General features: G+C 41.1%; 1 protein-coding gene across 6 annotated transcripts in view; it reads left to right on the plus strand.

Annotated features, from left to right (window-relative positions):
* The window catches only part of LOC142373769 (shisa family member 6), a 79,409-nt gene extending 66,125 nt beyond the window's left edge, over positions 1-13,284 (plus strand). For 2 of the 6 annotated variants that reach the window (XM_075457148.1, XM_075457150.1), the window contains 5 exons: positions 621-683; positions 1,930-1,950; positions 6,552-6,704; positions 8,872-8,978; positions 11,208-13,284. In XM_075457148.1, coding sequence (XP_075313263.1) covers positions 621-683; positions 1,930-1,950; positions 6,552-6,704; positions 8,872-8,978; positions 11,208-12,074 — 1,211 coding nt within the window. In that variant the 3' untranslated portion in view covers positions 12,075-13,284. The remainder of the gene's footprint in view (positions 1-620; positions 684-1,929; positions 1,951-6,551; positions 6,705-8,871; positions 8,979-11,207) is intronic. The other 4 variants (XM_075457151.1, XM_075457149.1, XM_075457152.1 and 1 more) reach the window with 4 other exon arrangements.
* The last annotated feature ends 11,655 nt before the right edge of the window (positions 13,285-24,939 follow it).

Below are 24,939 nucleotides of genomic sequence, written 5' to 3' on the forward strand. Positions count from 1 at the left end.
GCTGTTGCTTGTGTCGGCCACTCTGCATTTGAATGATCCCTTTTAATAATGACTGCATAGAACCACGAAGTCTCCGCATCTGACTTACTCTTACTTTTAAATAATACAATTTGCAAGAAAGAGCATCTGTGTGTTCCAGGACAGGATGTGATAAATATTGTATGTCAGCGCTGCTTTATGTGTTTTTTTCTTCCTTCATGTATCTACCTTTAGCGCTGAACTCTGTTTGATGTAAACATGCTTTCAAAGGAACAGCTGAAGTTACAGCAGACTCCATTCATCCCACAATTTTTCTCTCATCTTTCTTTCTGTCCATTTTTTGATAATTTAGGGAAATTAAAGGGATTTTTCACCCTCTAACAACAACTCAAGAATGGCAGAGTGGTACTCTGTCTTGTTAACCCCATAAAAGTCAATTTAAAGTTCTCAAATGTCTCTTCTTGGCAAATTACATAAGAAGCATGTCTCAAATTTGCACAAAAAAAAACAAACATTTGCAGCTTTTTTGGGGGTGAATTTTCTCTTTAATTGCTAGCCTCACACGGCTGTCTGTGTGTGAGCTGACCCAGAGTGTTCCTTGTGGATGCTGAACACATCTTTCATTGCTTTTGTCATTGCAGGTACCCATCAGCACAACTATAACCATGTGGCTCTAGGTAGCCCCACACGCACACCTAAGAATGGTAAGAAAACATAGAGGGGGTGTGGGGGGAAAATTCCCAGCTCAGTTCATTAGAAGGCCGTCTGGACCTCAGCAGAATACAGTGCTTTACTTGCATGTGTGAAGACCCCATTGACATGGTCCTCCTTTCAATTCACTCCACTGAAAATCCATTTTGGGCGTGCCTTTCTTTCTTTGGTTCTTTTGTTTTGTTGAAGATTGAATCATAGAAGTGTCACAAGCCATAGTCATGACCATTTTTCTATGAGTGGGATCAGCCTGCAGATTTTCCCCATTTCTTTGGTTTTTAAAGGGAATACCACTGGCTGAGAATCTTAATCTTGTGTCTAGGTCATCTCCTTCTGTGGTTGACATACTGTGTGGAACTTCCACTGTTCCCTGTTGTTATCCCCAGTAACAAAAATGATCACCATAAGCTCATTATGCCTGAGAGGAGCATCACCATGAATCCTTTTTATTACTAATGTCATTCAGCTGTCTGCTCAGAACTGTTCTTGTAAGGGAGACAAGGCTGGCCCGGGGTTGCAGACTGGCAGATGTGAAAGAGTAGCGGTCGTGTCTGGGTGTAAAACAGGGCAGCATAAGGAGGCTATGAGCTGAATGTTCACTGCTTTTGTATTTATTAAATCAACTTGATCTTGTTATATGATTAATTTTCTATTTGTTTCATCCATAATTATAAAAACGGCTTGTGTGACTTGAGGCATTTAGGAGCTGTACATGAATTCTGTGGGCAGAACAGCTCATTCTTTTTGGACATGAATGACCGTATGGTGTACCAGCAACTACACACACACACACACACATGCAGTCACACAGATAAGCAAGCGGCATATCGGGAACAAGGGAACAAATGCCTGAAGATCTGTGAAAAACATGAAAAATCCAGTTCGACAACATATCTAACATTGAGACTTTGATCACAGTCTGCCTGAAATCCTTCAAATTTCAGCATGAAGTGTATTTTCCAGATAAAACCCAATACCACAACCCCCCCCACTGCTCCCCGCTACGGAAACAACCACAAGATACTGCTCCATATCACAAGCAGAAAATGAGCAATCATATGCAGACTTGTACACCACAAGCCTCCGGAAGTAAAAGCTGATTTCATTTGAATAATTGTTTGAGGGGGGATTTTCTGCACTAGTCATGCTGAATGTGTAGAAGGTCTTGGAGCGGTGTGTTCTCTTTCTCCCACCATCAACATGTTTCTGAAATATTTGTTTTTTACTTGGGTTTGGTAGCTCACCGATCATTGAGACGTGGTAAGTCATACATGCATATTTTTGATTTAGTGTGAGTGTTCATTCATTGCATCCGACCACACATTTGTATACACATACACGTTTTTTTGTCTTCCTTTCTTCCACTTAAACTGGTATGTTTTCAGACCTGATTTAAGTAGAATTTCAAGATTGTTTGAACCGGCTTTGAAAAGAATTGTACTGATCCAGGAAAAAATATAGGAATTTAAGTGATTCTGAACGTACAGTGCATGCTTGCGTTGAAGTATGATTTATCTTATATTTTTCTGTCAACAAATCCAATGGCAGATACTAAGTTTGCAATGGATTGGTCCTCAAAAATTGAACCACAAAAAAGGAAAAGTAAGCCTAGTTGTGTGCACTCCAACTTCAGCTGAAGAATGGAAACATTCAAAAACAAGTTTTTGTGAAAACTGTGAATATCACCTCCGTGCTTCCTGAACAGGGGCCAGTATGTATCATTTGCTACTCACAAGGTTCACATCAAAATAAATGAATGAATAACCCTCTCCAAAGAGAAATCAAGTGATGTGAACATAGTGTCAGTCACAATGAATGGCAGTTCAGTCTTATCATCAGGAAATGTGTGTGCGAGGTCGACTCTATGGTGGCCATGTTTGCCACACCATATGCTTTATTACATAGAACCATCTTGGAATTTTTCCGCAGAAACTGTTTAGAAACATAAGCCTCTTCAAAAATATTCAAAACATGATTGGATGAATCATCTATTGCCAGCAATCACAACTGACCAGTCAGATCAGAGCACTAGCACTAGCATTTCTGTTCAACATCTAGACCCAAGCATGCACATTAAATCAAGTTTAAATCATCTACTTTTTTCTCCTAACCCTAACCATTAGCGGGTGTGCAAAGCAATAAATTAAATAAAAAGGAAAAGGAGAGAGAAGTGAGAAGTGCAAGGACTGTGGAAAACGTTGTGCAGGACAAGTTTTAAACTAGCGATCTCTTGCATTAAGATCCATGGAGTAGCGCCTTCCTTTATCTCTTCCTTCCTTCTTCAAAGCATTTGAACAATAGAGACAAAGAAGAAGATTTCATCCGTTTGGAACACCTATAAGGATGTAACATGTTGACGTACAATGAAATAAAAACTTGAGCTGCAACTTTGAAGGGCACTGGGTCAGCAAAACAATAGTTGTACAGTTAGTGTTTCTGAACCTGTATGCCCCCAACACTCAGCAACAAGGCCTACATCAGGAGGTTAGAGGGGTATTGGTGAGATAAATTGTGGAAGACGTGGGTTTAATGAGTTTGATTTCAGTGGGAAGCCTTTTTCTGTTTGTCTCATGTGAGACCTCCAACTAATATTATTAATTTGATTCTTACAGGCTTTTTGTTTAAGCAGAGTTTTAGCCACAAAACACTTTGGTCAGGTTTAAGAAAAGATCAGTTCTGTCTCTGACAATTCTCAATGTTCTGGACAAAACTTAGTTCAGTATGAACGAGTTAGAAAAAAATAAGCCCTTTTGGTTCAGAGATGATAAGACACTAATGCTATTAAATCCCATCAGTGGTTAGTGGAAACATAAAATGCCATCATTTCATTCTGTTGACTGGGCCTTGCAAGTCTTCTTAACGTCACAGATTTATACAAAAAGGCCAGGAAAAGGCTCTGGCCACTTCAGTGAAACTTGTTACTATGCCTTTTGGCTTCTGTCTTTTAATTTGATTTGTTGGCAGTAAAATATATATACTTATATCACCAATCTTATCCTGACTGTAAAATTCGTAACTCTGACTATTTGAGCCAGGTCTGTGTGGTTGTAGTGTCTGTTGTCATGAAGCAGTGAAATGTGTATACTATTGAAAATCTAACAGCATGCCACAGTCTGAGTCGATTCCCCCCTTATTGATGCAGGATGGCAGACACAAATCACTCACATCCTTAAAACCCACTCCCTGCAGCTCTCAGGACCCCTGCAGTTGCCCGACCTCGCTGCCACCCTTTCATACTAGTCTCTCGAGCTTTCCTTCTCATTCCATCCTATTTTCTTTTTTTCTTGTATTTCACTCTCTTTTTTTGCCCCTTTTAAATGTTCTTATCTCCATCGTTTCACCTCTCCCTCCCCCCTCCATCTTGCAGCAGATACTAAAGCTCTATTTTTATCTGTCCATTGGAGGCTGGTCGGGGGCCGCACCCATGTCGCTGCTCTGCGCTGCGTGACAGACTCACAGATAGAGCAGGATGGAGAAAGAAAATAAGAGGGAAGGGAATACTGACCGGACAAGAAAGAATTAAGATGCAAAGGAAAGTGGGGGGCAGCATGGTAGGACAGATAAGATTGACAGAGAGGATGACAGAGGTGAATGGGACAGTCTCAGGTGTTTTTGTGCATGCATATGTGAGAAAGAGAGATAAAGAATGAAAAAGGACCTCGGTCCTCAAGTCTCTTCCCCCCAACACACACACACACACACACACACACACACACACCACACCCCATCCTATGCGTCTTCCTCGCATCATATCACTTTGCTTCAACAACAGCCTGTCCAGGCATTGCTTACTGCTTTGTCTCTGATCATGACTGTGTCACGAGCAGGGTCACTCTCCAGCACAAAGCTGGTGTTTGGTGTGTTGTCTTGTTTTCTTCCCCTCTTTTGTTTCTTGGACTGATGTTTCCTCACGTCAAACCCCACCGTCACCTGTCAAGTCAACCCCGCACCACGCACTCACTGCCGTGTCCTCCTATAACTCCCCATCACTGCCACCAGCAGGCTGGAGTTTTAGATATGCAACCTTTCCTGAAAGACAGACATTCACTTGCTGAGTGAAACTTTAAAACTCTACTCAATTAAGTAAATAATAAGAAATAAAAAGGCAAGATTTAAGAGAACATAAATAACTATTTGAGTTCTTGTGAAGCCAACAACTGGGACTGTTAAAGGATTTTATAAATATTGAATCCAAACTGTTAACCAACAATAAAATGTGTTCATTTTCTTGTCAAAGTACATATATTTGATCAAGTGCCGAATATATTCAAAAAAGTGACTCAGCTGACTCCAAACTAAGCACTGTGGGATGGTACTTGAATTATTTGGAAGAGTTTCTAATCGATCCACTTGTTTCAGTTATGGTGTCAAATCTCAAATGCAGAATGCTGCTGATAACACAAGTGAATGCACAATTAGATTCCCGATCAACCAGTTAGTTTTTTTTTTATGACCTGACCACAAATTAGGAAGAAGAAAATCCCTCCGTGATCACTGAATCAGTGGGTTCAGTTTTCAACATACAGCTGACTATATCACGAGCGAACAAAGCACACAGACAGCATCTGCTGCCCTGGCAAAGTCGTGACTGGAAGTCATACAGCCAGCTGCCACTGCCTTTATTTCAGCCAGCTACTGTCTGAATGTGCGTCAAGATCGGCTACACGTGATTAGGAAATCACTGCATTGCAACGTCCAGCAAGTCAGCACCAGTACAACCTGACTTTAGTGTGTCTTAGCTCATAGCTGACACTGAGACAACATCATACCTTTGCATTAAAAGGATCTTTATTTCCACTTCTGGTATGCTGAACAGACTGAACTACATTTACAGAATATAACAGTAATTCTGGAACCTGGATCTGAACACTGGATTCAAAGTAATTCGACCACCTCTGTCTGGACACATTCCTTAACAACGTCACCCACACTGCCACCTTCTTCAAGGCAAAAGTTAATTTAAAAAATGAATAGAAGTGTGTTTAATCTGACTTAATTATGATTAAGTACACAGATTCGTATGATTAATCGCGATTAAAAATGTCTTATTGTTTATTAACAGCACTTGTTTTTGTAGTTTAACTTAACCTTTATATTGCAAAATGTTCTCATCATCTTCCTCAGTGGTTGTAAAACATTTTGTTTTACCTCCTCTCATAAAGTGAGAAATGTTATGTCCACCCGGCAGCGAGTGGAGATTAGTTTCTACAGGTACAGTTACTTCAGAAAACAAGTCAAACTGAATTTTGTCAAGGCAAACACAATTTTCAGGTTAGTAGCAGCCAAGCAAATCTGTGTTTGTTTATGTCACTATATTCATCATAACTTAAAGCCTAATCAGCAGCTTTCTCCCTCACTCATGTCCAATACTGCTGCACCTCACCCCAAAGTGTGCAAAAGTATGGAAAGCAGGCCTGTGTTCCTGTCTGTTCACCAAACCAGCTGTTAAAAAGTAAAACATACAAAACGATCTTAGCCTACTTTGTTACACCGTCTACATTCTCAGAGAAAATATGCCGCAGTCCCTGTGTCTGGCTGCTGGCCAAGAAATAATGCTGATTATAAACCGACTGAAATAAGCGTAATAATCACTGAGCGTTCATGAATCCAACCATAAATGATCACTTTACACTGAAGACATTATTACAGAGCATCTCTGCAAGGGGATACTTGTATAATTAAAACTCCAGCCTGGGCACCAGCTCACTCTTTCTTTCTCCTCTTCAGCAGGTGGTCTTCTGTGATGGTTGTCTGGGGCGTCACCTTTGCTTGGTGTCTTTGGGGTGGGTGGGGGGTTAGGAGAAGCCAGCCTGCCCATCATTTCCTCTTCTGTGTTTGTATATGTACGTATGTGTCTCCAGAAAACAATCGGATAAGCGGCATCCTGACCTCGCAGACGGAGCCCTACGACCTGTCTTTCTCACGCTCCTTCCAGAGCATGTCACACCTGCCGCCCTCCTATGAGGCGGCCGTCAAAGCCGACCTCAACCGGTTTTCATCCCTGAAGAAACTCAGTAGGTCCAAGTTCACTGCACTAATGCAAGAGAAGGCTCCCTGCCCTGGTGCCCTGCATGATGAAAGTACTGCATTAAGTGTGCTTCCCTGGCTGGGACTTACTGAGGAACTCCAAAGTGTTTCAGCTGTAACGATGATTTGACTGCAACATTGAAGACGTCAAACAAAAACCAATGATGCACGTTTTTCGGGAGTTTTCGCAGCTCCGATTGAGTCAATATTTGGGCGGGTCAGAGAGAGCTTTGAATGAAGATCAGCAAGTATCTATTTTCTCAGGTCTGATCACGTCGCAAAAACAGTCACGTCATTTAAAAGGAACTATGAGTCACTGATATCCTATGCTCTCCTGTTTCCACTTAAATTGCAGCCACTATTTCTCGCAGAGCGTAAAAAGCGCATTAAGTGGCTTCTTGTGCCTGGCCCGGTTTGGTATTGATTTTGCGGTGCTACGCTGGATTTCTGCTGTTTAATGAGGCCTCATCTTAAGATATTTTCTAAGCGTAACGCTAATATTCCTTAAGGCTTGTGTAATTTAATCATGACTGCATCACTTCACCGCTGGCATGCAGTCAATGTGAAGGATGACGATCTGCGACTGCCGTCAGGGTTCACTCCACTCTGGCTCCCACTTGTAGCTGCTAGGCACTATTTCAAACTAAATAGTAAAATGTTTTTTCGGCACAGGACACTTGTTATCATCTTTTTGCTTGAAATCTGCCTGTAAGAATTAAGACAATGGTTTTTGACGGGTGGTGAAAACAAAACCAAATTAAACTGTGAGCCATAGAAGTTCACCACAAGAGACAGCGAATGCACAAATATCCCCAGGCTGTGTCCTTCAGTCTTCCTAACTTTCTTTCTGCTTCCAAAGCACATTATTTGTCGTAGCAAATAGCCAGAAGGCCATGCTATTTCTTTTTGTTGCTCAACGAGTGTCTGCACACTGATAGATCATGTCGGATTGTGCTAGAGGGAAGACAGTGCCGCGGTTTCATTGTTGAGATAATAAAGGAGAAGAATGCTACTGCTTATTAATGCAAATTGGTATCAGACTGAAGAAAAAGAATTTAGCCCGTCGCAATGCAGGACAGTATACGCGATGAGTCATTCATTCATTCCGTGATAATACGGTTGATGAGCTTGCAATGGGCTGCCCAGATCTTGAGGACCATTATGGTTGAGAAAGGAACAACTTGTTTTTATTATCTCTCATGATGAATAGATTTTCAGCAAGCACCCGCGGCTCGCCAAAGGAGATTTTGTCTGAATGATATCTGGACAGGTGGCATGAACAGTCATGATTGAAAAAGACAGCCACGCGCTTAAAAGTCATCAAGGACTTCTCAACAAGATGGAGACTGTGCGTAATTTATTTCCACTACATGAGAAACCCTTGCGTTCTCAGCGTACCTAACATGATGTTTAACCAGGCGTTCACGTCTTATGAATGTTTCCATTTTTGATCAATTTACACTGCTGTCTTTTTTAACAAATGTCTGACACGGTTTATATAAATGTGCACCACTATGTGTGTGATTATGTACTCAAGACAAGTCTTTATGCATGTGTTTGTGCTGTGTGGCATGACTTTGATGCTACATTCCCTCCCACACTCTCTAGTCTCTGGTAGTGTATTCCTGTCTTTTTGATCTGCCTCTGAAAGCATGTTCTCCTGTTTGCAAAGTACACATGAGTGAGGATAAAGCATCCACTCAAGGATAAGAAAACACTTGCAGCTCTAAGGATGACATGATTATGCAATAACACTATTAGCTTTCCAGCATGTGTGTAAGAGGTGCCTGCGAGTTCCTTTCTATGTCTGTACGATATGACTATTTTCATTTGTAGACTTTAAAATGACCTTTAGAAATTTACCCCCACAGCAAGAACTGCCTGTAGAATCCCAGATGAAGCCTGGATATGTGGATGTTATGTGCCTAGCATGTATTATGTGATCCTCTGCCTCTGTTTTCTATTCCCCTCCATAAGCTTGGAAAGGTGAAACACAGATGGGTGCACCAACACTACTCTCTGAATCGTGTGAAATGTTCTCCACTTTCTTGATCCAATTTCTCCCCCATTCAAACACCTACCCGTGTTTTCCTATTCTCTCACCTCACGGATATCTTCTTCACCTCTTGGTTCTTTATTTTTCCATCTCTTCAGCGGCAGATAAAGATGTTGAAGACTACTACACCCGTAAGCGCCACCTGCCTGACCTGGCAGCAAGAGGCACTCTTCCCTTGCATGTTCTCAAAATGACTCAAGATCAGGTGGGTACACAAGTGTACCATTTATGGCATGGCATGAAGAAGAAAAGACACCCTAATTCAGTTCTATGGTTTAATGCATAATGAGACATTTTCTGGTTCTTACCAAGTCTAAAAATGACGTAAATACAACCTCAGATGATCAATAACACGTCACGTTACAGAACACGACAACTCAGGTTTGCAAAGTTACATCTGAAAAAAACACAAGATTTCTGGAACAATGTCCTTTGAACAGATGAGACCAAAGTGGAGATGTTAGTCATAATGCACAGCAGCACGTTTGGAGAAAAAAAAACAAAAACAGCATATCAGTACAAACACCTCATACCAACTGTAAAGCACGGTGGTGGAGGGCTGATGATCTGGGCTTGATTTACAGCCACAGGACCTGGGCACCTTGCAGTCATTGAGTCCACCATGAACTTCTCTGTATACCAAAGCATTCTAGAGTCAAATGTGAGGCCATCTGTCCGACAGTTAAAGCTTGGCTGAAACTGGGTCATCAGCAGGACAATGATCCCAAACACAGCAGCAGATCTACAGCGGAATGTCTGAAAAAGAAAAGAATCAAGGTGTTGCAATGGTCCAGTCAAAGTCAAGTCAAGTTCATTTATCCACAGCTTCCAGAGTATAAATTAAATGTCATAAATGAATGTCTGCAAACCTCAATGAGGGAACATAAAGTGGGCCAAAATGTCTCAGAAATCGATAACTTCATCCAGAAAATGATTTCTTCAAGATATATCTGCACTTAGTTTTTCACATACTGCTTCTGCATTTTGGGCTTAGTTTTTGGTAGATAACCAAAAACTAACATATCTAACATGACCAAATTTAATATGTCACGTGTGGTTGTTAATCTGAGGTTGTTCTTACCTAATTCTAAAACCAGGTCAGGACCAGATTATTTTTTTTATTATGTCTTGATATGTAAAACACAGAAATAAAAGAGGGTGTACTGTCTTTTTTTTCATGACTGTAAGTGAGTTGGTATTTCACTTAAACGAGAAGTTTTTTTTTTTTAAACATGGACCTTATTTCTGGCATAAAATACATTTACTACATTTACTCCGTGCTCTGTGACAGTCAGCTAACGTCACACAGAGTTGAAACTTTTTATCAAATTTTGATGACGTGGCCAACGACTTTGAGTACGATGGATGCACGTCAATGACGTCATCCCAGTAGATGCGTGTGTAGAAAGCCCACGATAATACGGTGGCCGTCACGTGCAAACGGCAAAACAAATCCAACAGTAAAACACTGCAAGAGAAAAATGCGGCAATCACAAAAACGACCGGAGCACACGCGACGCAAACGGCAAAACGACTGCAAGAGAGAAACGCGCTGCAAAGTTAAAAAAACATGCAAGAGAGAAACGCTGCAAGTTCACTCAAAACACAACGATAGTTCGCCAGGCCACTAGGGGGTCTCGACCTTTGGGAAAGGGGATCAACTATGGGAGATCGGAGGAGTAACGAAGGAGAAGAAAATATAAAGGTATGTTGTCCTTTATGTCTTTTTTAAACACTTGGCATAAAAACATAAAGGACAACGTACCTTTTGACTTTCTTCTCCTTTGTTAATATAGTCGATCTCCCAAAGTCGATCCTCTATCGGATAGGGCCTATCCCACACAGGTCGAGACCCCCTAGTGGCCTGGCGAACTTCCGTTGTGTTTTTCTCTCTTGCATATGTTTTGAAGTTTGCAGCGCGTTTCTCTCTTGCATGTGTTTTGGCGTTTGCGTTGCGTGTGCTCCGGGCGTTTTTGTAATTTGCCGCATTTTTCTCTTGCAGCGTTATACTGTTGGATTTGTTTTGCCGTTTGCAATGCGTTTGCACGTGTCGGCCAAAGGCAGCCCCTAGCCCGTGATAACAACAACATGGCAACTCTGAGCTAACAGTGCAATCGTACGCGTTCATTCATTCATTCGTCTTAAAGTATTTGTGAAATAAAGACGGATAATGCCTTATTTAGAGGCTATATTGTCAATGCCCTGTTCTCTCCCGTTATATGGATATACGCAGATCTCGAGTAATCTAAATATCTAGGACGCCGACTTTCACCAAACTGTTATCGGTGAGTAGATGAACGTATTTTATTCCAGAAATAAGGTCCAGGTTTAAAAAAAAAAAAAAAACTTCTCCTTTTATTCCTGAGAAGTTGGTGGCAGTCTTTTTCTCTTCAGCTTGTAAATAAACTGACCTCATTCCTCTTCTGTTTCCCAGCACCGGGACCAGCAGCAGCATCAGAGTCAACCCCCACAGTCCTCTATCTCCCAGGCCCCTCCCCAGTCGCAATCTTCACAGCAGCAGTCTCAGCAAAGGCAGAGGCCCCGTCGTGTCCAGAGGGCCATGTCCCAGGACCGTGTCCTCTCCCCACAAAGTGCCCCTCACCAGGACTACAGCATGTCTTCTAATGGTATGTCCCCGTATGGAGGCAGGATTCTCTCCGATGAACAGCTCCTCTCTGCTGAGCGTCTTCGATCACAGGAGCGTCTTCTACCGCAGGACCGCCACACATCCCAAGATCGCCTGTACTCTAAGGACCGCATGTACTCAAAGGACCGACTCCTGTCACAGGACCACCTGTACTCAAAAGAGCGCCATTATTCTCAAGAACGCCTCTATTCACAAGATCGACTGTACTCACAAGACCGCCTCCTATCCCAGGACCCTCTGCTCTCGCCAGACAAGTTGGTGATGTCACTGAAGCGTGGCATGGTCAGCAGCATCTCTGGTGGCTTTCGTGGCAGCGACAAGTCAATGTCGCGCGCCATCTCACACACAGACGTGTTCATACCAACCACTCCTCTCATGGATCGTTACAAGATGACAAAAATGCACTCCCATCCCAGTGCCTCTAACAATGGTGGCGGCGGTGGTGGCAGCAGCAGCAGTGGCGGGGCACCAGGTGCAGGAGTGACTGTGCATTCCAACACTTTAGCCATGAACCAGACCTCATCTAAGAGGCAGGCGTTCGCCTCCAGACGAACTCACACTGTTGAACAGCTCCAGTACATCCCTCAGCACCACCAGCAGCAACAACAGCCACAGCACTACCGCACAGGCAGCAAGACTGAAGTGACTGTGTAACAGCAGCCAGGGGCCACCCGAACTGCACTGAAGAAGTACCGTGGTGTGCCAGAGGGTGGGGTTGATTATGGTTCATGGGTACACTGGTCACCTTCTAATGAGGAATGTTGGAGTTTAATTTTCTTTGACTGAAGTTCCTGCAAAGTCAAAGATTCCAGGACCAAGATAATCCGCTAGCTTACTGTGAGACCGGAAAACCAAGCTACACTGTATACTGCATACACAGGCCCAGCAAGATCTAAAGCCAGAGAGGGTCGTGGATGGAGAAGGTTTAGTGATATCCAGCTAACTTGTCCAATATTATTTCCACTGTCTTTATTCTCCTTTTTGTCCGCAGGCTATGGCCTGGTTCTGTGTACGTTTTAGTGGGAAACACTGATGGTGTCTTTGTCCCACACAATCTGTTCTGTGACCTTTTCTGGCAAATCTTAAAGGGCTTTGCATGGTTTAACACAAGAACTGATTCCTTCGTGACTTCTGTTGTACAACACACCACCACAGGTGATGAACTAGATTGAGCCTGTAATGACTTTATAAATATATAAATAAAGGAATTTAAAAAAAGAAACAATCATTTGTATACCCCATCCTACTCATAGCTCTAGAGAATCTCAGTGAGAGAAACTGAAGTGGATGTTATCAGCACTTGTATTTGGTGCCTCTTACAGATATTCCATTTCTAAATACAAAGTGGTTTTGTGGGTTACAAAGCACAATCAATACAAAATATTCTGTTCTGGTTTAATTTTTAAGTTTGAATAGTAATGGCTAGCTTGGTTTTTTCTGAAATCAATGCCTTTTTTTTTTTTCCCTTTTTCTTTTTTGCTTCCAGTAGACAAATGTAAATAAGCTATCCTAGAAGCAGTATTATGGACAAGTCTGTACTGGATGGACTTTGTATTAGACTGTCTGTTTTAAATAGACTCTTGAAAAAACAACTATAAACCATCACTGTTTTGTGAGTTCAGAATAGAAACCCACTTAACCAAGTATTTGACAGGATAAATTAATATTATACTCTGTGTGTCTTTGCAAAACGGTTTGGACAAGAAGTGACTGAATGAGATGTTGATGACAGATGTACCACTGTTCATATTTGGATGTAGACTGTGTTCCACTGACATCAAGAGACTTGAATTTTATGGAAATTGATTATAATGCTTGTCAAAGTGGGGTTAAATAAACCATTCATATTTTTCTAAACATGCAACAGGGTTCCATGGGATATGATTGTGTTGTGCATTTATTTTAAAGAGTCACACAAGACTTTAACACCGTAAGTTCTGACCCTCCAGTAATATTTCTTCAAGTTGTGAGAAAACAGAAGAGCATGTTCACACCACAAATCACACACATTTAGTGGTCGAGTTAGGTGTAGCAACCATCCCAAATGATGCCCATCCATTGTCTAACAAAACAATTGCATCTATCCATTGGCTAAATTACCTGTCAAGAGGGGAAAAAAAACACCATGTCAAGAACCATGAATGTTTTTATGTCTCCTATTTCATGTTTTTTGCTTCTTTGACAAAGTCGATTCTAGCTCAATTCCCTTTTCTTGCATTTCCCAATAAACACGATCTTCCATTTTTCAAATGTGTATCCACAAACCTATCACAAAGCAGCATTTAAGATAAGAGATCCAATTTACTGGTCATGCATACGTGCATATGCACGAAATTTGTCCTCCGCTTTTAACCCATCCAGGTTGGCACCTGTTGACACACATGCACATGCACAGGGTCACACACTCAGAGACAGATGCCAACCTGGAGCAGTGGGCAGCCATTCAGTGCCCGGGGAGCATGGGGGTACAGTGCCTTGCTCAAGGGCACCTCAGCTGTGACAAGGAGGTGGACTGACACCACTCCAGCTATCAGTTCCACCAATCTTTTTTGAGCATCGAGAGTGGGAATCAAACCACCAACCTTCTGGTTATTGGACGACCGACTCTAACCACTGAGCCATTGTCCAGGTCTCCATTAATTAGCAAAGCTAATCTTAAGCAGCATTTTGAAAAGCTGCAAAGAAGAAATGTGAATCCCACACGTCTCCATTGACTGGTTAAAACCAAAGAAACTTATGCTGCGTAGTTTTACCAGAGGGTTGCTGTATTGGTTATGTTGCCCGTACAAAAACTGCAGTGGACATTCATAAGAGGGTAATCGAAAGCTCTTCTTCAAGAATTACTTTAATTTCTGGTAATGTCTAGGATATTATATATGGCAAGACACTGGTTTATCAGTTTGTTGTTTGCCAGCTAAGACTGGAAACAGCTGATGAATCAAGTCTTTTTCATTTTTGCAATGTCAGAAGTGGTTTCTTTTTTCCCACTTTCTCCTTTTTTGCTCCCTGAACAATGTTCTTCTTCTATGTGTATTTTATTAAAATAATATGGCAGTTCCTCAGAGTAGAAGGACGATCTGCTCAAACAGATATGCATGGCTTATTCTAAGGTCATAAAAACACAACAAATCAATTAGAAAAGTGACTAGATACAGTATGAAACATCCATCCATCCATCCATCTTCTTTACCCATTACATCCTGTTCAAGACCAAGAGGGGGTGGAACTTTTCCAGTTGCCAACAATAGAAACATAGTTTTTATTTATATAACCAATTTTTTCTCATGGGTCTATGTCATTGTTACACTCTGCCACTTTAAACAACAAAAACATCAAAGCTAAAGGAGGTGCTCGTCTGCAAGTAGGACCAAATGAATGTTTCTAGCCCACCAACACTTCAACATGTGGAATGGCCGTGGATCCAAGCGCCAACTTTGCGATTAGCGAACAACCCACTCATCGTGCACCTCAGACATCCACAGTTCAATTCAATTTAATTAAATTCAGTTTTTTTATATAGCACCAAATCACTTCAAAGACAGAGCAAATTCAAGACAATTAAAATCCAAATTATTGTAATACAATCATTAATCAACCAATTCCAATTAATTAAATTCGAAATTAGTCCTGTTCATACAATGCTAATTAAAAAAAGCTGCGTAGCTAAGGAAACCAACAGATTGCACTGAAACTTTTCTTCGATCCAATCACCATCCTGAACGTGCACGAGGTGACGGTGGTTCCACAAGACAGGAGCATGATTACTGAAGGCTCTGCCTCCCATTCCACTTTTTCCAAGGTTCCTCTCTGTAGTACGAGAAGCCAAGGAAATACCATCTAGAGTAATTTAGTCATCCCGGTTTATACAGGTCTTTGAGACATGCTTGTAGTCTAACCAACTTATTGGTCTCATGAATCATCACTACTTAGCGATAAAGGAATACCAGGCTCAACAGAGCTCAGACTCTTTGTCAGCCTGGCTACAGTGCTGAAAAGAAACCTGGGATTGTTCTTATTCTCTTCTATCAATGATGAATAATAAGCAGTTCTAGCTTAGTGAAGGACTTTTTTCATATGTTATTTGACTATCTTTCCAGACTAATTGAAATTCTCTAAGTTAGTGGAATGCCATTTTCTTTTCAACTTTCTTGCAGTCTGCTGTAAAGCACACAGCTCTGAATCATTCCAAGGAGCAAACCTTTTCTGAACGATTTCATTCCTTTTCAGAGGGGCAACATTCTTCAATGTTGTTCGCATTTAAATTTTAGTGCTGTCAACAAGACAATCAAGTAATGCAGGAGTGAAGGTTAATTAGATGTCCTCTGTTGTATTTGTGCATGGCTGTGAAGAAAATGATAATGGAATTGATTCTTTAAATTTGGTTACAGCATGCTCTGATAGACAACTATACTATAAATACATTTCTCAAAAGTCAGTGGCGTAGTGGGTTGTGCAGGTGCCCCATGTACAGGGGCTACAATCCTCGCTGCAGCTGCCCCTGGTTCAAGTCCTGCATCGGACAGCCCTTTGCTGCATGTCTTTCCTCCTGTCTCTCTTTAACTGTCCTGTCCATTAAAGGCATAAAAGCCCCCCCCCCCCCCCAAAAAAAAAAAAACCCTTGAGCACAAGCTCAAGGGTACGGATCATGGATGAGGGTTTCTGCCACAGCGACTGAAAGAATGAGTCTTGAGATGTTTTTGAGACAAAAAAAAAAGCCGGATTCTGCGATGGATTTGATGTTAGACACAAAAGAAAGGGGAGCCCAGATTGACGCAAAGGTCACGGACCTTGGAGGATGAAGCAGAAGAAGATCTTTAGCCTTCCTCAGCAGCGCCTTAGGGGCCACAACCAGCTCTATTTTCTAATTGAAGAATCCAGAAACATGGTGGGCTCACCTCTGCTATTATATATCAGGACACTTTTACAGGAGTTTTGAATTAATTTTCTACATTGGTATATCAAGATACGAAGCTTGCAACATCCCTTTGTTCCTGCCCACTGAGGTGCAACCACAAATAAGATTACATCTGCCATGGAGCTGCTCTGCCTCAGAAAAATGTTTGTATAGTTTTCAGTCTAATCTGCCAGCTGATTGAATGGAGGTGGGGGGGGGGGAGTTTGCACACTTTATCGGACAGTGTGCTCCACACACGCTCACATGTTAACTGACGGTTTCACCATGATGTATGGCACCTGCTGGCCTGGCCCGGGGCCTCACTTTGACATCTGAATTAATGTCAGTGCAATTCAAACCTTCTTTACATTCATCGAAATTCATGGGTGTGAATTCTCACTGCAAACATCAGCGCCTCCAATTACATTCCCCTACAAACACACAAGGAAGAAATGGATAAGAAAAAAGGAATAAGTTTGGGTTTCCAATTTGAAGATGCTCTAACCCATCAGCATTTAAATGAACATATGAGACCGCTATGAAAATGAATCGATGAATCAGAGAGCAGCTTAAACATGAGAGGTAAGATGGCTATGATAGCCAGGTACAGGCACTCCAACTCAGTGGAAAGAGCACAACAGCGGCCCTGACTACAGGCTGACATAAAATATTCAGTAGCTTTCAAGCTGTCTTTCCACGTCTCATGTGGCACACATTTTCTCAACAGGGTATTTCAATACCCGTTATCCAGCAAACATCCTGGTCGGATGACTTATTTTGTTGGTAAAAAGTTTAGTTTGGACTTGCTGTTCTGCTGTATTTTTTCAGTTGGATTTATTATCTCAGTGCTGTCAGTACAAACACTCGGGGAGGCTGTCATGTCTGAATTTGAAAGAGATGTTCTCAATTTTGGACTTCAGAAAGTATCACTGAGACATTCAGAGGATGTCGATCAGTCATACAGAGAAGAATTGTAGAGAGCTGCAGCTGGCTTGGTAAAAAAAATAGAAATGCTGTAATGTGGAAAAAAACAACAGGGGAGACAGTTTATGTTGTCAATTTCTTTCTTCTTTTACATCTAAGCAGCTGTATTTTGCAAAATGTCAAAAGAACATGGCAGCGGCGGACACATCCATGTTGAGCATACATGCATTACTCCGTGGTGTTCTGCTGCTTATGTTTAAGTGCATCATTCCTTTCGGTCTTTTAAACCAGGGATTTTAAAATCTTGTCACTTTGGTTCTTCAACCCCTTTTAACTGCTGCACTTTGGGATATCCACTTAATGCAGGACACATTAACCATCCTTTGTGTAGGGACAACTAACAGCAGTGGCACAACAGGCTACACTAGCAGAAAAAAGGAAAAACTGTAGTCAGGATGTAAAAACTGTGAATGAAATGTATGTTTTCCCAAAGAGCTGTCGCCTGTCAAGAAACCACTCATGAAGGATTTTGCATACTAACATAACGTGCAAAAACGAAGTGAAGCAACATTTTGATCTTATTCATTAAAATGAATCAAACTAAAGTGACTTGAATAATTAACACTGTGTAGAGTTAACAGAAGCATATTAATTCTTCAGTATTATGCACATTTTTTTGTGAAATTGTCTCCAGATATTCATTAAAGTTTTGACTAGGCATTCTACTTCTTTTATCACAAACACTGCATTGTTCCTGTCCAAATTGCGTAATTTAAAGATGCCGAGTGGAGGATGGAAAAGAAGTGTGAATCTCTGAAGTTCCATCAATGTAAATTGATGCTTTGAACTGGACATTACACTAAGATGATATTCACTAGAGTTATCGCCGTATTGAGTTTGTACATCACAATTTGTACGATTGCAGAAAACTGGGTCATTTCAAAGAGTTATACGCATCCCAGGTTTGATGTTTCTTTTTTTTCTTTTTAGCCATTTGAAACATCTGTGGGTTTTTCTCTTAGTAAGCTTACAGCCGCAACAAACTGCCAGCAAGGCAGGCTGCAGTGGCAGTGCAAGTCTTCAAAGCACCACTTGCACCTCATAGCTAATCGGTTGTAGGTAATTGGTCTGAGAGAATGGTAACAACTGGGGAAAACCAACATGTTCATGAGCATTAATCTTAAGAATTCCAGCCAATGTAATCAATAGCAAGAAGTCTTTGTAATATGCAAGTCCAAACTAGCCTTGCTGACGCGTCCACAATCTCGATGAGATGGTGGTCTGGGAACTGGGTGTGCATTTTCTCGTATTTGAGGCGTGGTTTACGAATGCCTAGAGCCGTTTATTGGGCGCTACGAATGTCTATCAAATGGCGTCTGGTTCTTCCCATGCTGCTTTGCGCACGATTCATAGCCAAATTGTATCACTTATACCAGATGACGACAGAAATTCGACTAGGAAGAAAAAGAAAAAAAGTAAAATAAAAGTAAACTTGTGCTCTAAGCTACTTAAAACACTTTCTAAGGCTGCATCGAACGGTAACGTTGTGTCCGCTGCCATGTTGGATTAACACTCTACAAGCTTCGGTGTAGCGCATAGACGTCGTCATCGTCTTGCTGCCCCCCCCCCCGTTCTGTGACTGGTTCCCAAACTCTGGCAAAAATAAGGGCGGTGGTTTCCAGGCTGACTTTGCAGTGAGAATGAAATCGCGCGCAAAGCAGCATGGGAATTCCCAGGCTAAGTCCAAACCTTAATGTTTGACCACGCTAATGCACAGGTAGGCAGCTAGCAAACACGTTCCAGAAATGACACCAGGAAACTGATGAGAAAGACTTGTAAACACGAGGAGCAAGATCATCCAAAATTGAAACACAATGCACAAAAAAAGGCAAGAATCTAAACTACTAGTACAAAGGCAATCCAAAAAATGAAGGCCAAACACAGAGAAGTGTACAGTGATGAAGTGGCTGAACACATGCACAGAGAAAACAAAGAAATAAAGCCAAACTAAGGCTGCACTGTGTTTGCCCAGTAGTTGCCTTTGAACTGAACTGTAAGGAGCAGAAACGGTTCATCACTTTGCATTAAACTGAAAAGTAAGATAACTCACACTGTGAGTTTCAAACTAAAAGTTTGAATAGTTTCAGTATTTTTTTTTACAGAGAGATGCTGGTTATCATTATTGATGTCATTTAAGAGGTTATGTTACCTCAAGATAACAATTTTCCAAACTTTTAAAATGTTCTAATATCTTCAGGACCATCAGCTATTGCGGACATTGAAACTAGCTTATTAGGCTAAGCTGCTGAACAAACATTAGCATTAGCAGCAGAAACATTGAAAAAAAAAGGCTTAGTTAATTAAGAATGTGACATTTTTGGGATAAAAATTTGCACTCAATGTTAACATAAGAAATAAAAATTAAAATATAATTTCCTTCGCAAATCAGTGAGGCTGTGATAACAGGCCTTTGTGACAATGTATTACTTTGGAGCTACAATCGATTGGAAAAATAGCACAAATGTCATAACACCACAGATAACATTGAGATTTTATCTTGGGGCAGAGGCAGAAATCTGTCAGAAATTCAGAAATGTATCTCTTTGTAGTGACTCTGAAGAAATTCTGAAAAAAAAAATCTAATTAAAGACAAGCTTTGATTAAGCAGCTTCAAAATATTTTAACAGACTGAAAATTCAGACATTCAAACCAGATAAAACTGATAACAGCTGACGTATTTCATTACAAAAAGTCCAATGTTAGTTCCTAAGTGCCAGCTTGAGTGCATGTTGGGATAATTATTGCCATTATGAGTCACAGTAAGCTCCTCATAAGCACGCAGTAGGTGCTGCTGCTGGGTCCTGCCTAAACATGTCCTGTGCAGCCTTCTCCTCCTGCTTATCTCCCTGCATGCAGGACCTAACCCCAGTTATTTGTGATAATCCACAGATTGTATGCAGCAAATAGACATTTGTTTTACGACAGATGCCAGAGTCAGATAAACATTTAATTAGCAACTCATCAGCTGTGTCAGAGCTAATTACTCTTGTCTGGAGCCTTAGCCAAACCCCGCTCCTCTTGCAGTTGGTCTGCACAGCAGCTGAGTCTGCTGGCTGCTGCAGGACACGGGGAGCCAGAGACTGCGAGGGCTGAGCTTCCAATCCAGCCATTCTGCCACAGCTTACTGTTGTGGGTCAGAGCAGTGAGGAAAATGGCTTAAACAGAATTACAGGCTGAAGCAGCATTGTGCCATTTATCAGCGCTTTACACGTCTGTTGTGAAAATGAATGCGAGCAGCAACCAACAGCAAATTTCTCACACAGAAGGAGTGTGATGTGGATTTTCGAAAGGGTGGTGGACACACTATCTTTCTGGCAAATGGCTTCTCGAAGGTGTGGTGCAAAAGCAGCAGAGAAGTGACTACTTAACACCAAAGATGTCGACTAAAGTGAAAAGGGAGACAGAAAGTAGTGATAGCAGTAAGACTTCAAAGGGCCTGGATAATTAGCACTGCTGTGCTGTCAGATCATTTTAAAGGTTTATGGCTGTGATGGAACATGTCAAAAATATATGGTAGATATCACAAATAGCAGAACAAAACTGCGTTTAAACTAAACTGAATGATTAAATATCATACACACCATGGTATCTCTATTTCATACCCATTAGCTTCTCTGGACTGACCTGTAACCTAGCAACTGCCTGACATCTCACACAAGCAGATGATTATTTTTCACCCCCCCCCCCCCCCCCCCCCCCCCCCCCAAAAAAAAAAACACTTTCAAAAATCTACTCCCCCCTCATCTTTGACTGAAAACATTCGCATGTTATCGTCAGATATGAAAAATGGAATCGCCACGCTCCTTTTAGCCTTTTGAGACCGGAGGTCCTTATTGGCTGTACTCCGCACACCCCCATCGTTAGCTCTCAAGAGCTGTTACACTTCTCTTATCTGCAGGAACATCTGGAAGACTTTCTGGTCCAAGGTGAAATTCAGAATCTCAGCTATCACCACTCCATGATGCCTCAAGACATCATTAGCTACATACATGAGTGTGTGGTTGCACAGTAATGACTGGAGAGTCCACTGAGTTTGGGGAGACATGTGAACTTTGGTCAAACTCGTCTGCCACCTTAGCAATCTACTCTCACATGGAAACGTGTCATTTGTGTGTTTGTCCATAAATCCAAAATGTAGTAGTATTGCAGTAAAAGAGAAGAAATAGTGAGACAGTAACATTAACTGCCTGTTTTATAATAAAGTGATCAAGCAATGGGATGCAAACCTGTATCCACGTCTTTATTTAACAATTATTTTATTATTATTTAATTTGTTTAAGTCTAACCAAGTGTTTTTTTTACCCCTAAACTCTATCCATATATTTATTACATTTCTAAATCTAATCATGTGTTTTTTAATGTTCAACCCTAATCAACTGTGAAGTAGGCAAGTAAAGAATTTGTTGCATAAAATCGGGTCAGATGGAACTGGAATTTCGTTTTCTTTTTGGTGTAACGCCACCATCAGCCGTTTACATCCTTAGATGCTTTTTGAACATGGAATAGTTGTGAAAAAATGTAAGCATGTTATAATCTGCAAAAGAAATAGTACACATGTAACATTTCTGGAGCCTTGAAATTGTAATAATTTGTTTAGAAACTGCTCCATTTTGTGCTGTAGACCAATGTAGATATTCCACATTCTGGTGTCAGACTCGTTAGCCACAGACAGTGCTACATTTATCAAATAATAAATCGATATTTATTTGATAAAACTATACTAACAGACAATGTACAGACAATAAAATCTAACATGTTATTTGTCATAAAACGATTTTTCAGTTGGTGAGCTTCCAGCCAGTGTAATGTTAGAAATACTGAAAGTCTCAGTAAAGGAAACTCAGGACCTGCTTGTTAAAATGTTATGTGTGTGAGATATTAGTTGCTTTAAACATGAGCAGAGAACTGGGTATTACTGAAATGTGGTGTTGGGCTGTTTAACAGTTTTTTATCGATTTTTCGGGCAGCTCTAAAATCACCTTTCCAAGACGCAACAAGACAGAGTATAAAGTGAGCAAACTTCAGACCCACTCCCCACCCTGACCCTGGTTATATGGCTTGGTTATCCAGGCCTATGGCAATACATTAGCTCTGGACAAGCAGCTGGCTGACTAACTGTTCTGCCGCCATCATGGGCATGCATCTTCCCTGGATGCCAGAATTTGAAGAGCGAGGGCTGTCTACCTAATTGAAGAGGAAAAATGAGAGCAAGAAAAACTCAATTAATTTGTGAGGAATTAAGCTAAACCGTCACAGACCAAGCAAGACCCGAAAAGGAGAGTCATTTTTATGTTTAATGAATTGAAGCTCCAAGTTAACAATGGTGTACTGCGCTGTTCGTGCACTTACTGGAGTTACTACACACTGTGGATTCATTCTGTGAGGAGCCGGCATGAGGCGTGAGGGCAGCACACCTATTCCCAGAAGTTTCAGGAGTAACTCTGGTCAGTGGATGCTCATTGGCTAGATTTTGTGCAGACACATGGTGAGTTGAGAATGGCTATTTTTTCTCCTGGGAAACAATTTTCTGGTAGTTTTACAAACATTTGTGAGAGATGGGATAAATGGGTGCATGGCTGTGACAGCCATACTGCGTCTCTCCCTTCCCCTGCTGGTGTTCTTACCCTGCACCGATATCTCAGCTGAATCTAAAAGGATCTCTAAAGGACGCACCCGCTATGAGAATGGAAGCGGAACAATTTGACATTATTGTTATATCTAATATACTATTAGTCAGATTACTTCGATGTCACATGGACACAGCCTTATTTCTCAGAGTGGAGAGCAGATGTAATTTCATCTACTTGGTGTTTGTTTTCATCATTCATGTTTGGCTGAGTTGTTAACACATTTTTCTTTGATGCAAATAACTCGTACGTGATACGTAGATTTATTTATTTTTTGCTTTATTTAAATAAGAAATAAAACTAACAGATTTTCTTCTCAAGCAGCATTGCTTTACAGCTCCCAATGTGGTGGCCAATCAATCAGTTCACCATTTTGGTCCAGACTGAAATCTCTAGAGAAATCCTGAGGTTACCTTTGAAACATCATACCAGTATCCACGGTGCACACATGTATCTTCACTATAGTGATTCCTAGTGCCACCATAAGCAATAACACGTGACCCACACACTCATGTCTCATTCAAAATGAACTGAGATAACTGTGAGAGCTTGAAACATTTACTACATCATTTGGATTATTTGGTTATTAAACTGTCAATACTTTCATTAAACAACTCTTAATCTGTGAAACTAATGACATTTTCATTAGCTCAGCACAGTCCTTATTACTGTTGTAATAACGCTAATAATAATTCTATAATACTGATATAATAATTAGCTAGGCCAAGGTGGTAAACATATAACAGCAGAGCCTTTTCTTCAGAAGCGGGTATGCCCAGGTTAGCAGTTTTTCTCCCATACAACTGTGAGCTTCATAGATACGCTACCATCACTCTTAGTCTCAAACCTGGACAAGGTAAAAGAAAATGTTTTAAACATTTTTGTCTTCACACTACTGAGCTAGCAGCTCAGCTCAGCTGTCCAATATATGGACCAAAGGTTTTCCCTGCACATATGAAAGGCTGAAGCATTTACTCCCACAGCATGACTTTGTGTATGTGGCTGTCAAAAATGATCTACAGTTTTCAGCTATCTCTCAGAGATATGCAAGTTGCTGCTGTAGCTGCTATTGTAGCTTTTACAGATGTTAAAATGTGCTGCTCACAATTGCTAATCAACATCTACAGGCACTGGCAAAAAATGTATTAGACTGTAACAAAAGAAAAGATTTTGCGTGATAAATGTGCGAAAATGATGAGGAAAACGCTCTATGAAAATAGGAAGCGTGATACACATGGCAACGGTAACTAAGGGAGATGGGGCTGGATAAAGACTCATCTGGATAACTTGGAAATACCCCAGAGACTAACAGAAATGGCCTCACCCTGCGTCATTGCTTTCCTCCTCCTACTATCCCTCACCCTCTCTTCTTCCTCATGCATTCCTGCTTCTGAGCACATTAACTCATTGGCTGCCAGCCATTTTCAGTTCAGAGCCACCCATACTGCCAAGTGTTTTTCAGTATTTTGACTGATTTTCCAAGACCCACAGAAAAGTGTGTCTTATAACTATGTACACACCGAAATTACCAAAAGAAAGAGTACTCTCTTCTTTGATCAGGAAAAAAAAATTTGTTTCTACCATTTTCAGTCTTTTAGTAATAGACAGTAGAACATAGGTTGGTTTCACCAAAAACAGCTGTTTGACCCAAAAAATTGAGAAAACGAGCTCTTTTTTTTTTTGTGCATAGTGGCACTGCTGCCACCTAGCGGGTAATTTTGCCAGTATATTCTCTGTTTAGTGTTTACAAGCCTAAGATTTAGTGACGAACTCCGCTAGATTGTCCCCCAGCCCGCTCCGTTAAAAACGCAATTGACGTCTATAGACGTCTTTGGCAGTGAACATTTTTTTTTAAATTGACGTCTATAGACGTCAATGGCACCGAAAAAGTTAAAATACTTGAACGCAGTTTTTCTAGAGAAGATAATTGTTTTGTATATGGGATTATCGTCCATCGACTGTTTTGGGCTTTCACATGCGCGCGCCTACCGACAAGAGGTAAGTGACATGCTGT

This window comes from Odontesthes bonariensis, chromosome 23 (genome assembly GCF_027942865.1).
Source record: "Odontesthes bonariensis isolate fOdoBon6 chromosome 23, fOdoBon6.hap1, whole genome shotgun sequence".
Taxonomy (NCBI): domain Eukaryota; kingdom Metazoa; phylum Chordata; class Actinopteri; order Atheriniformes; family Atherinopsidae; genus Odontesthes; species Odontesthes bonariensis.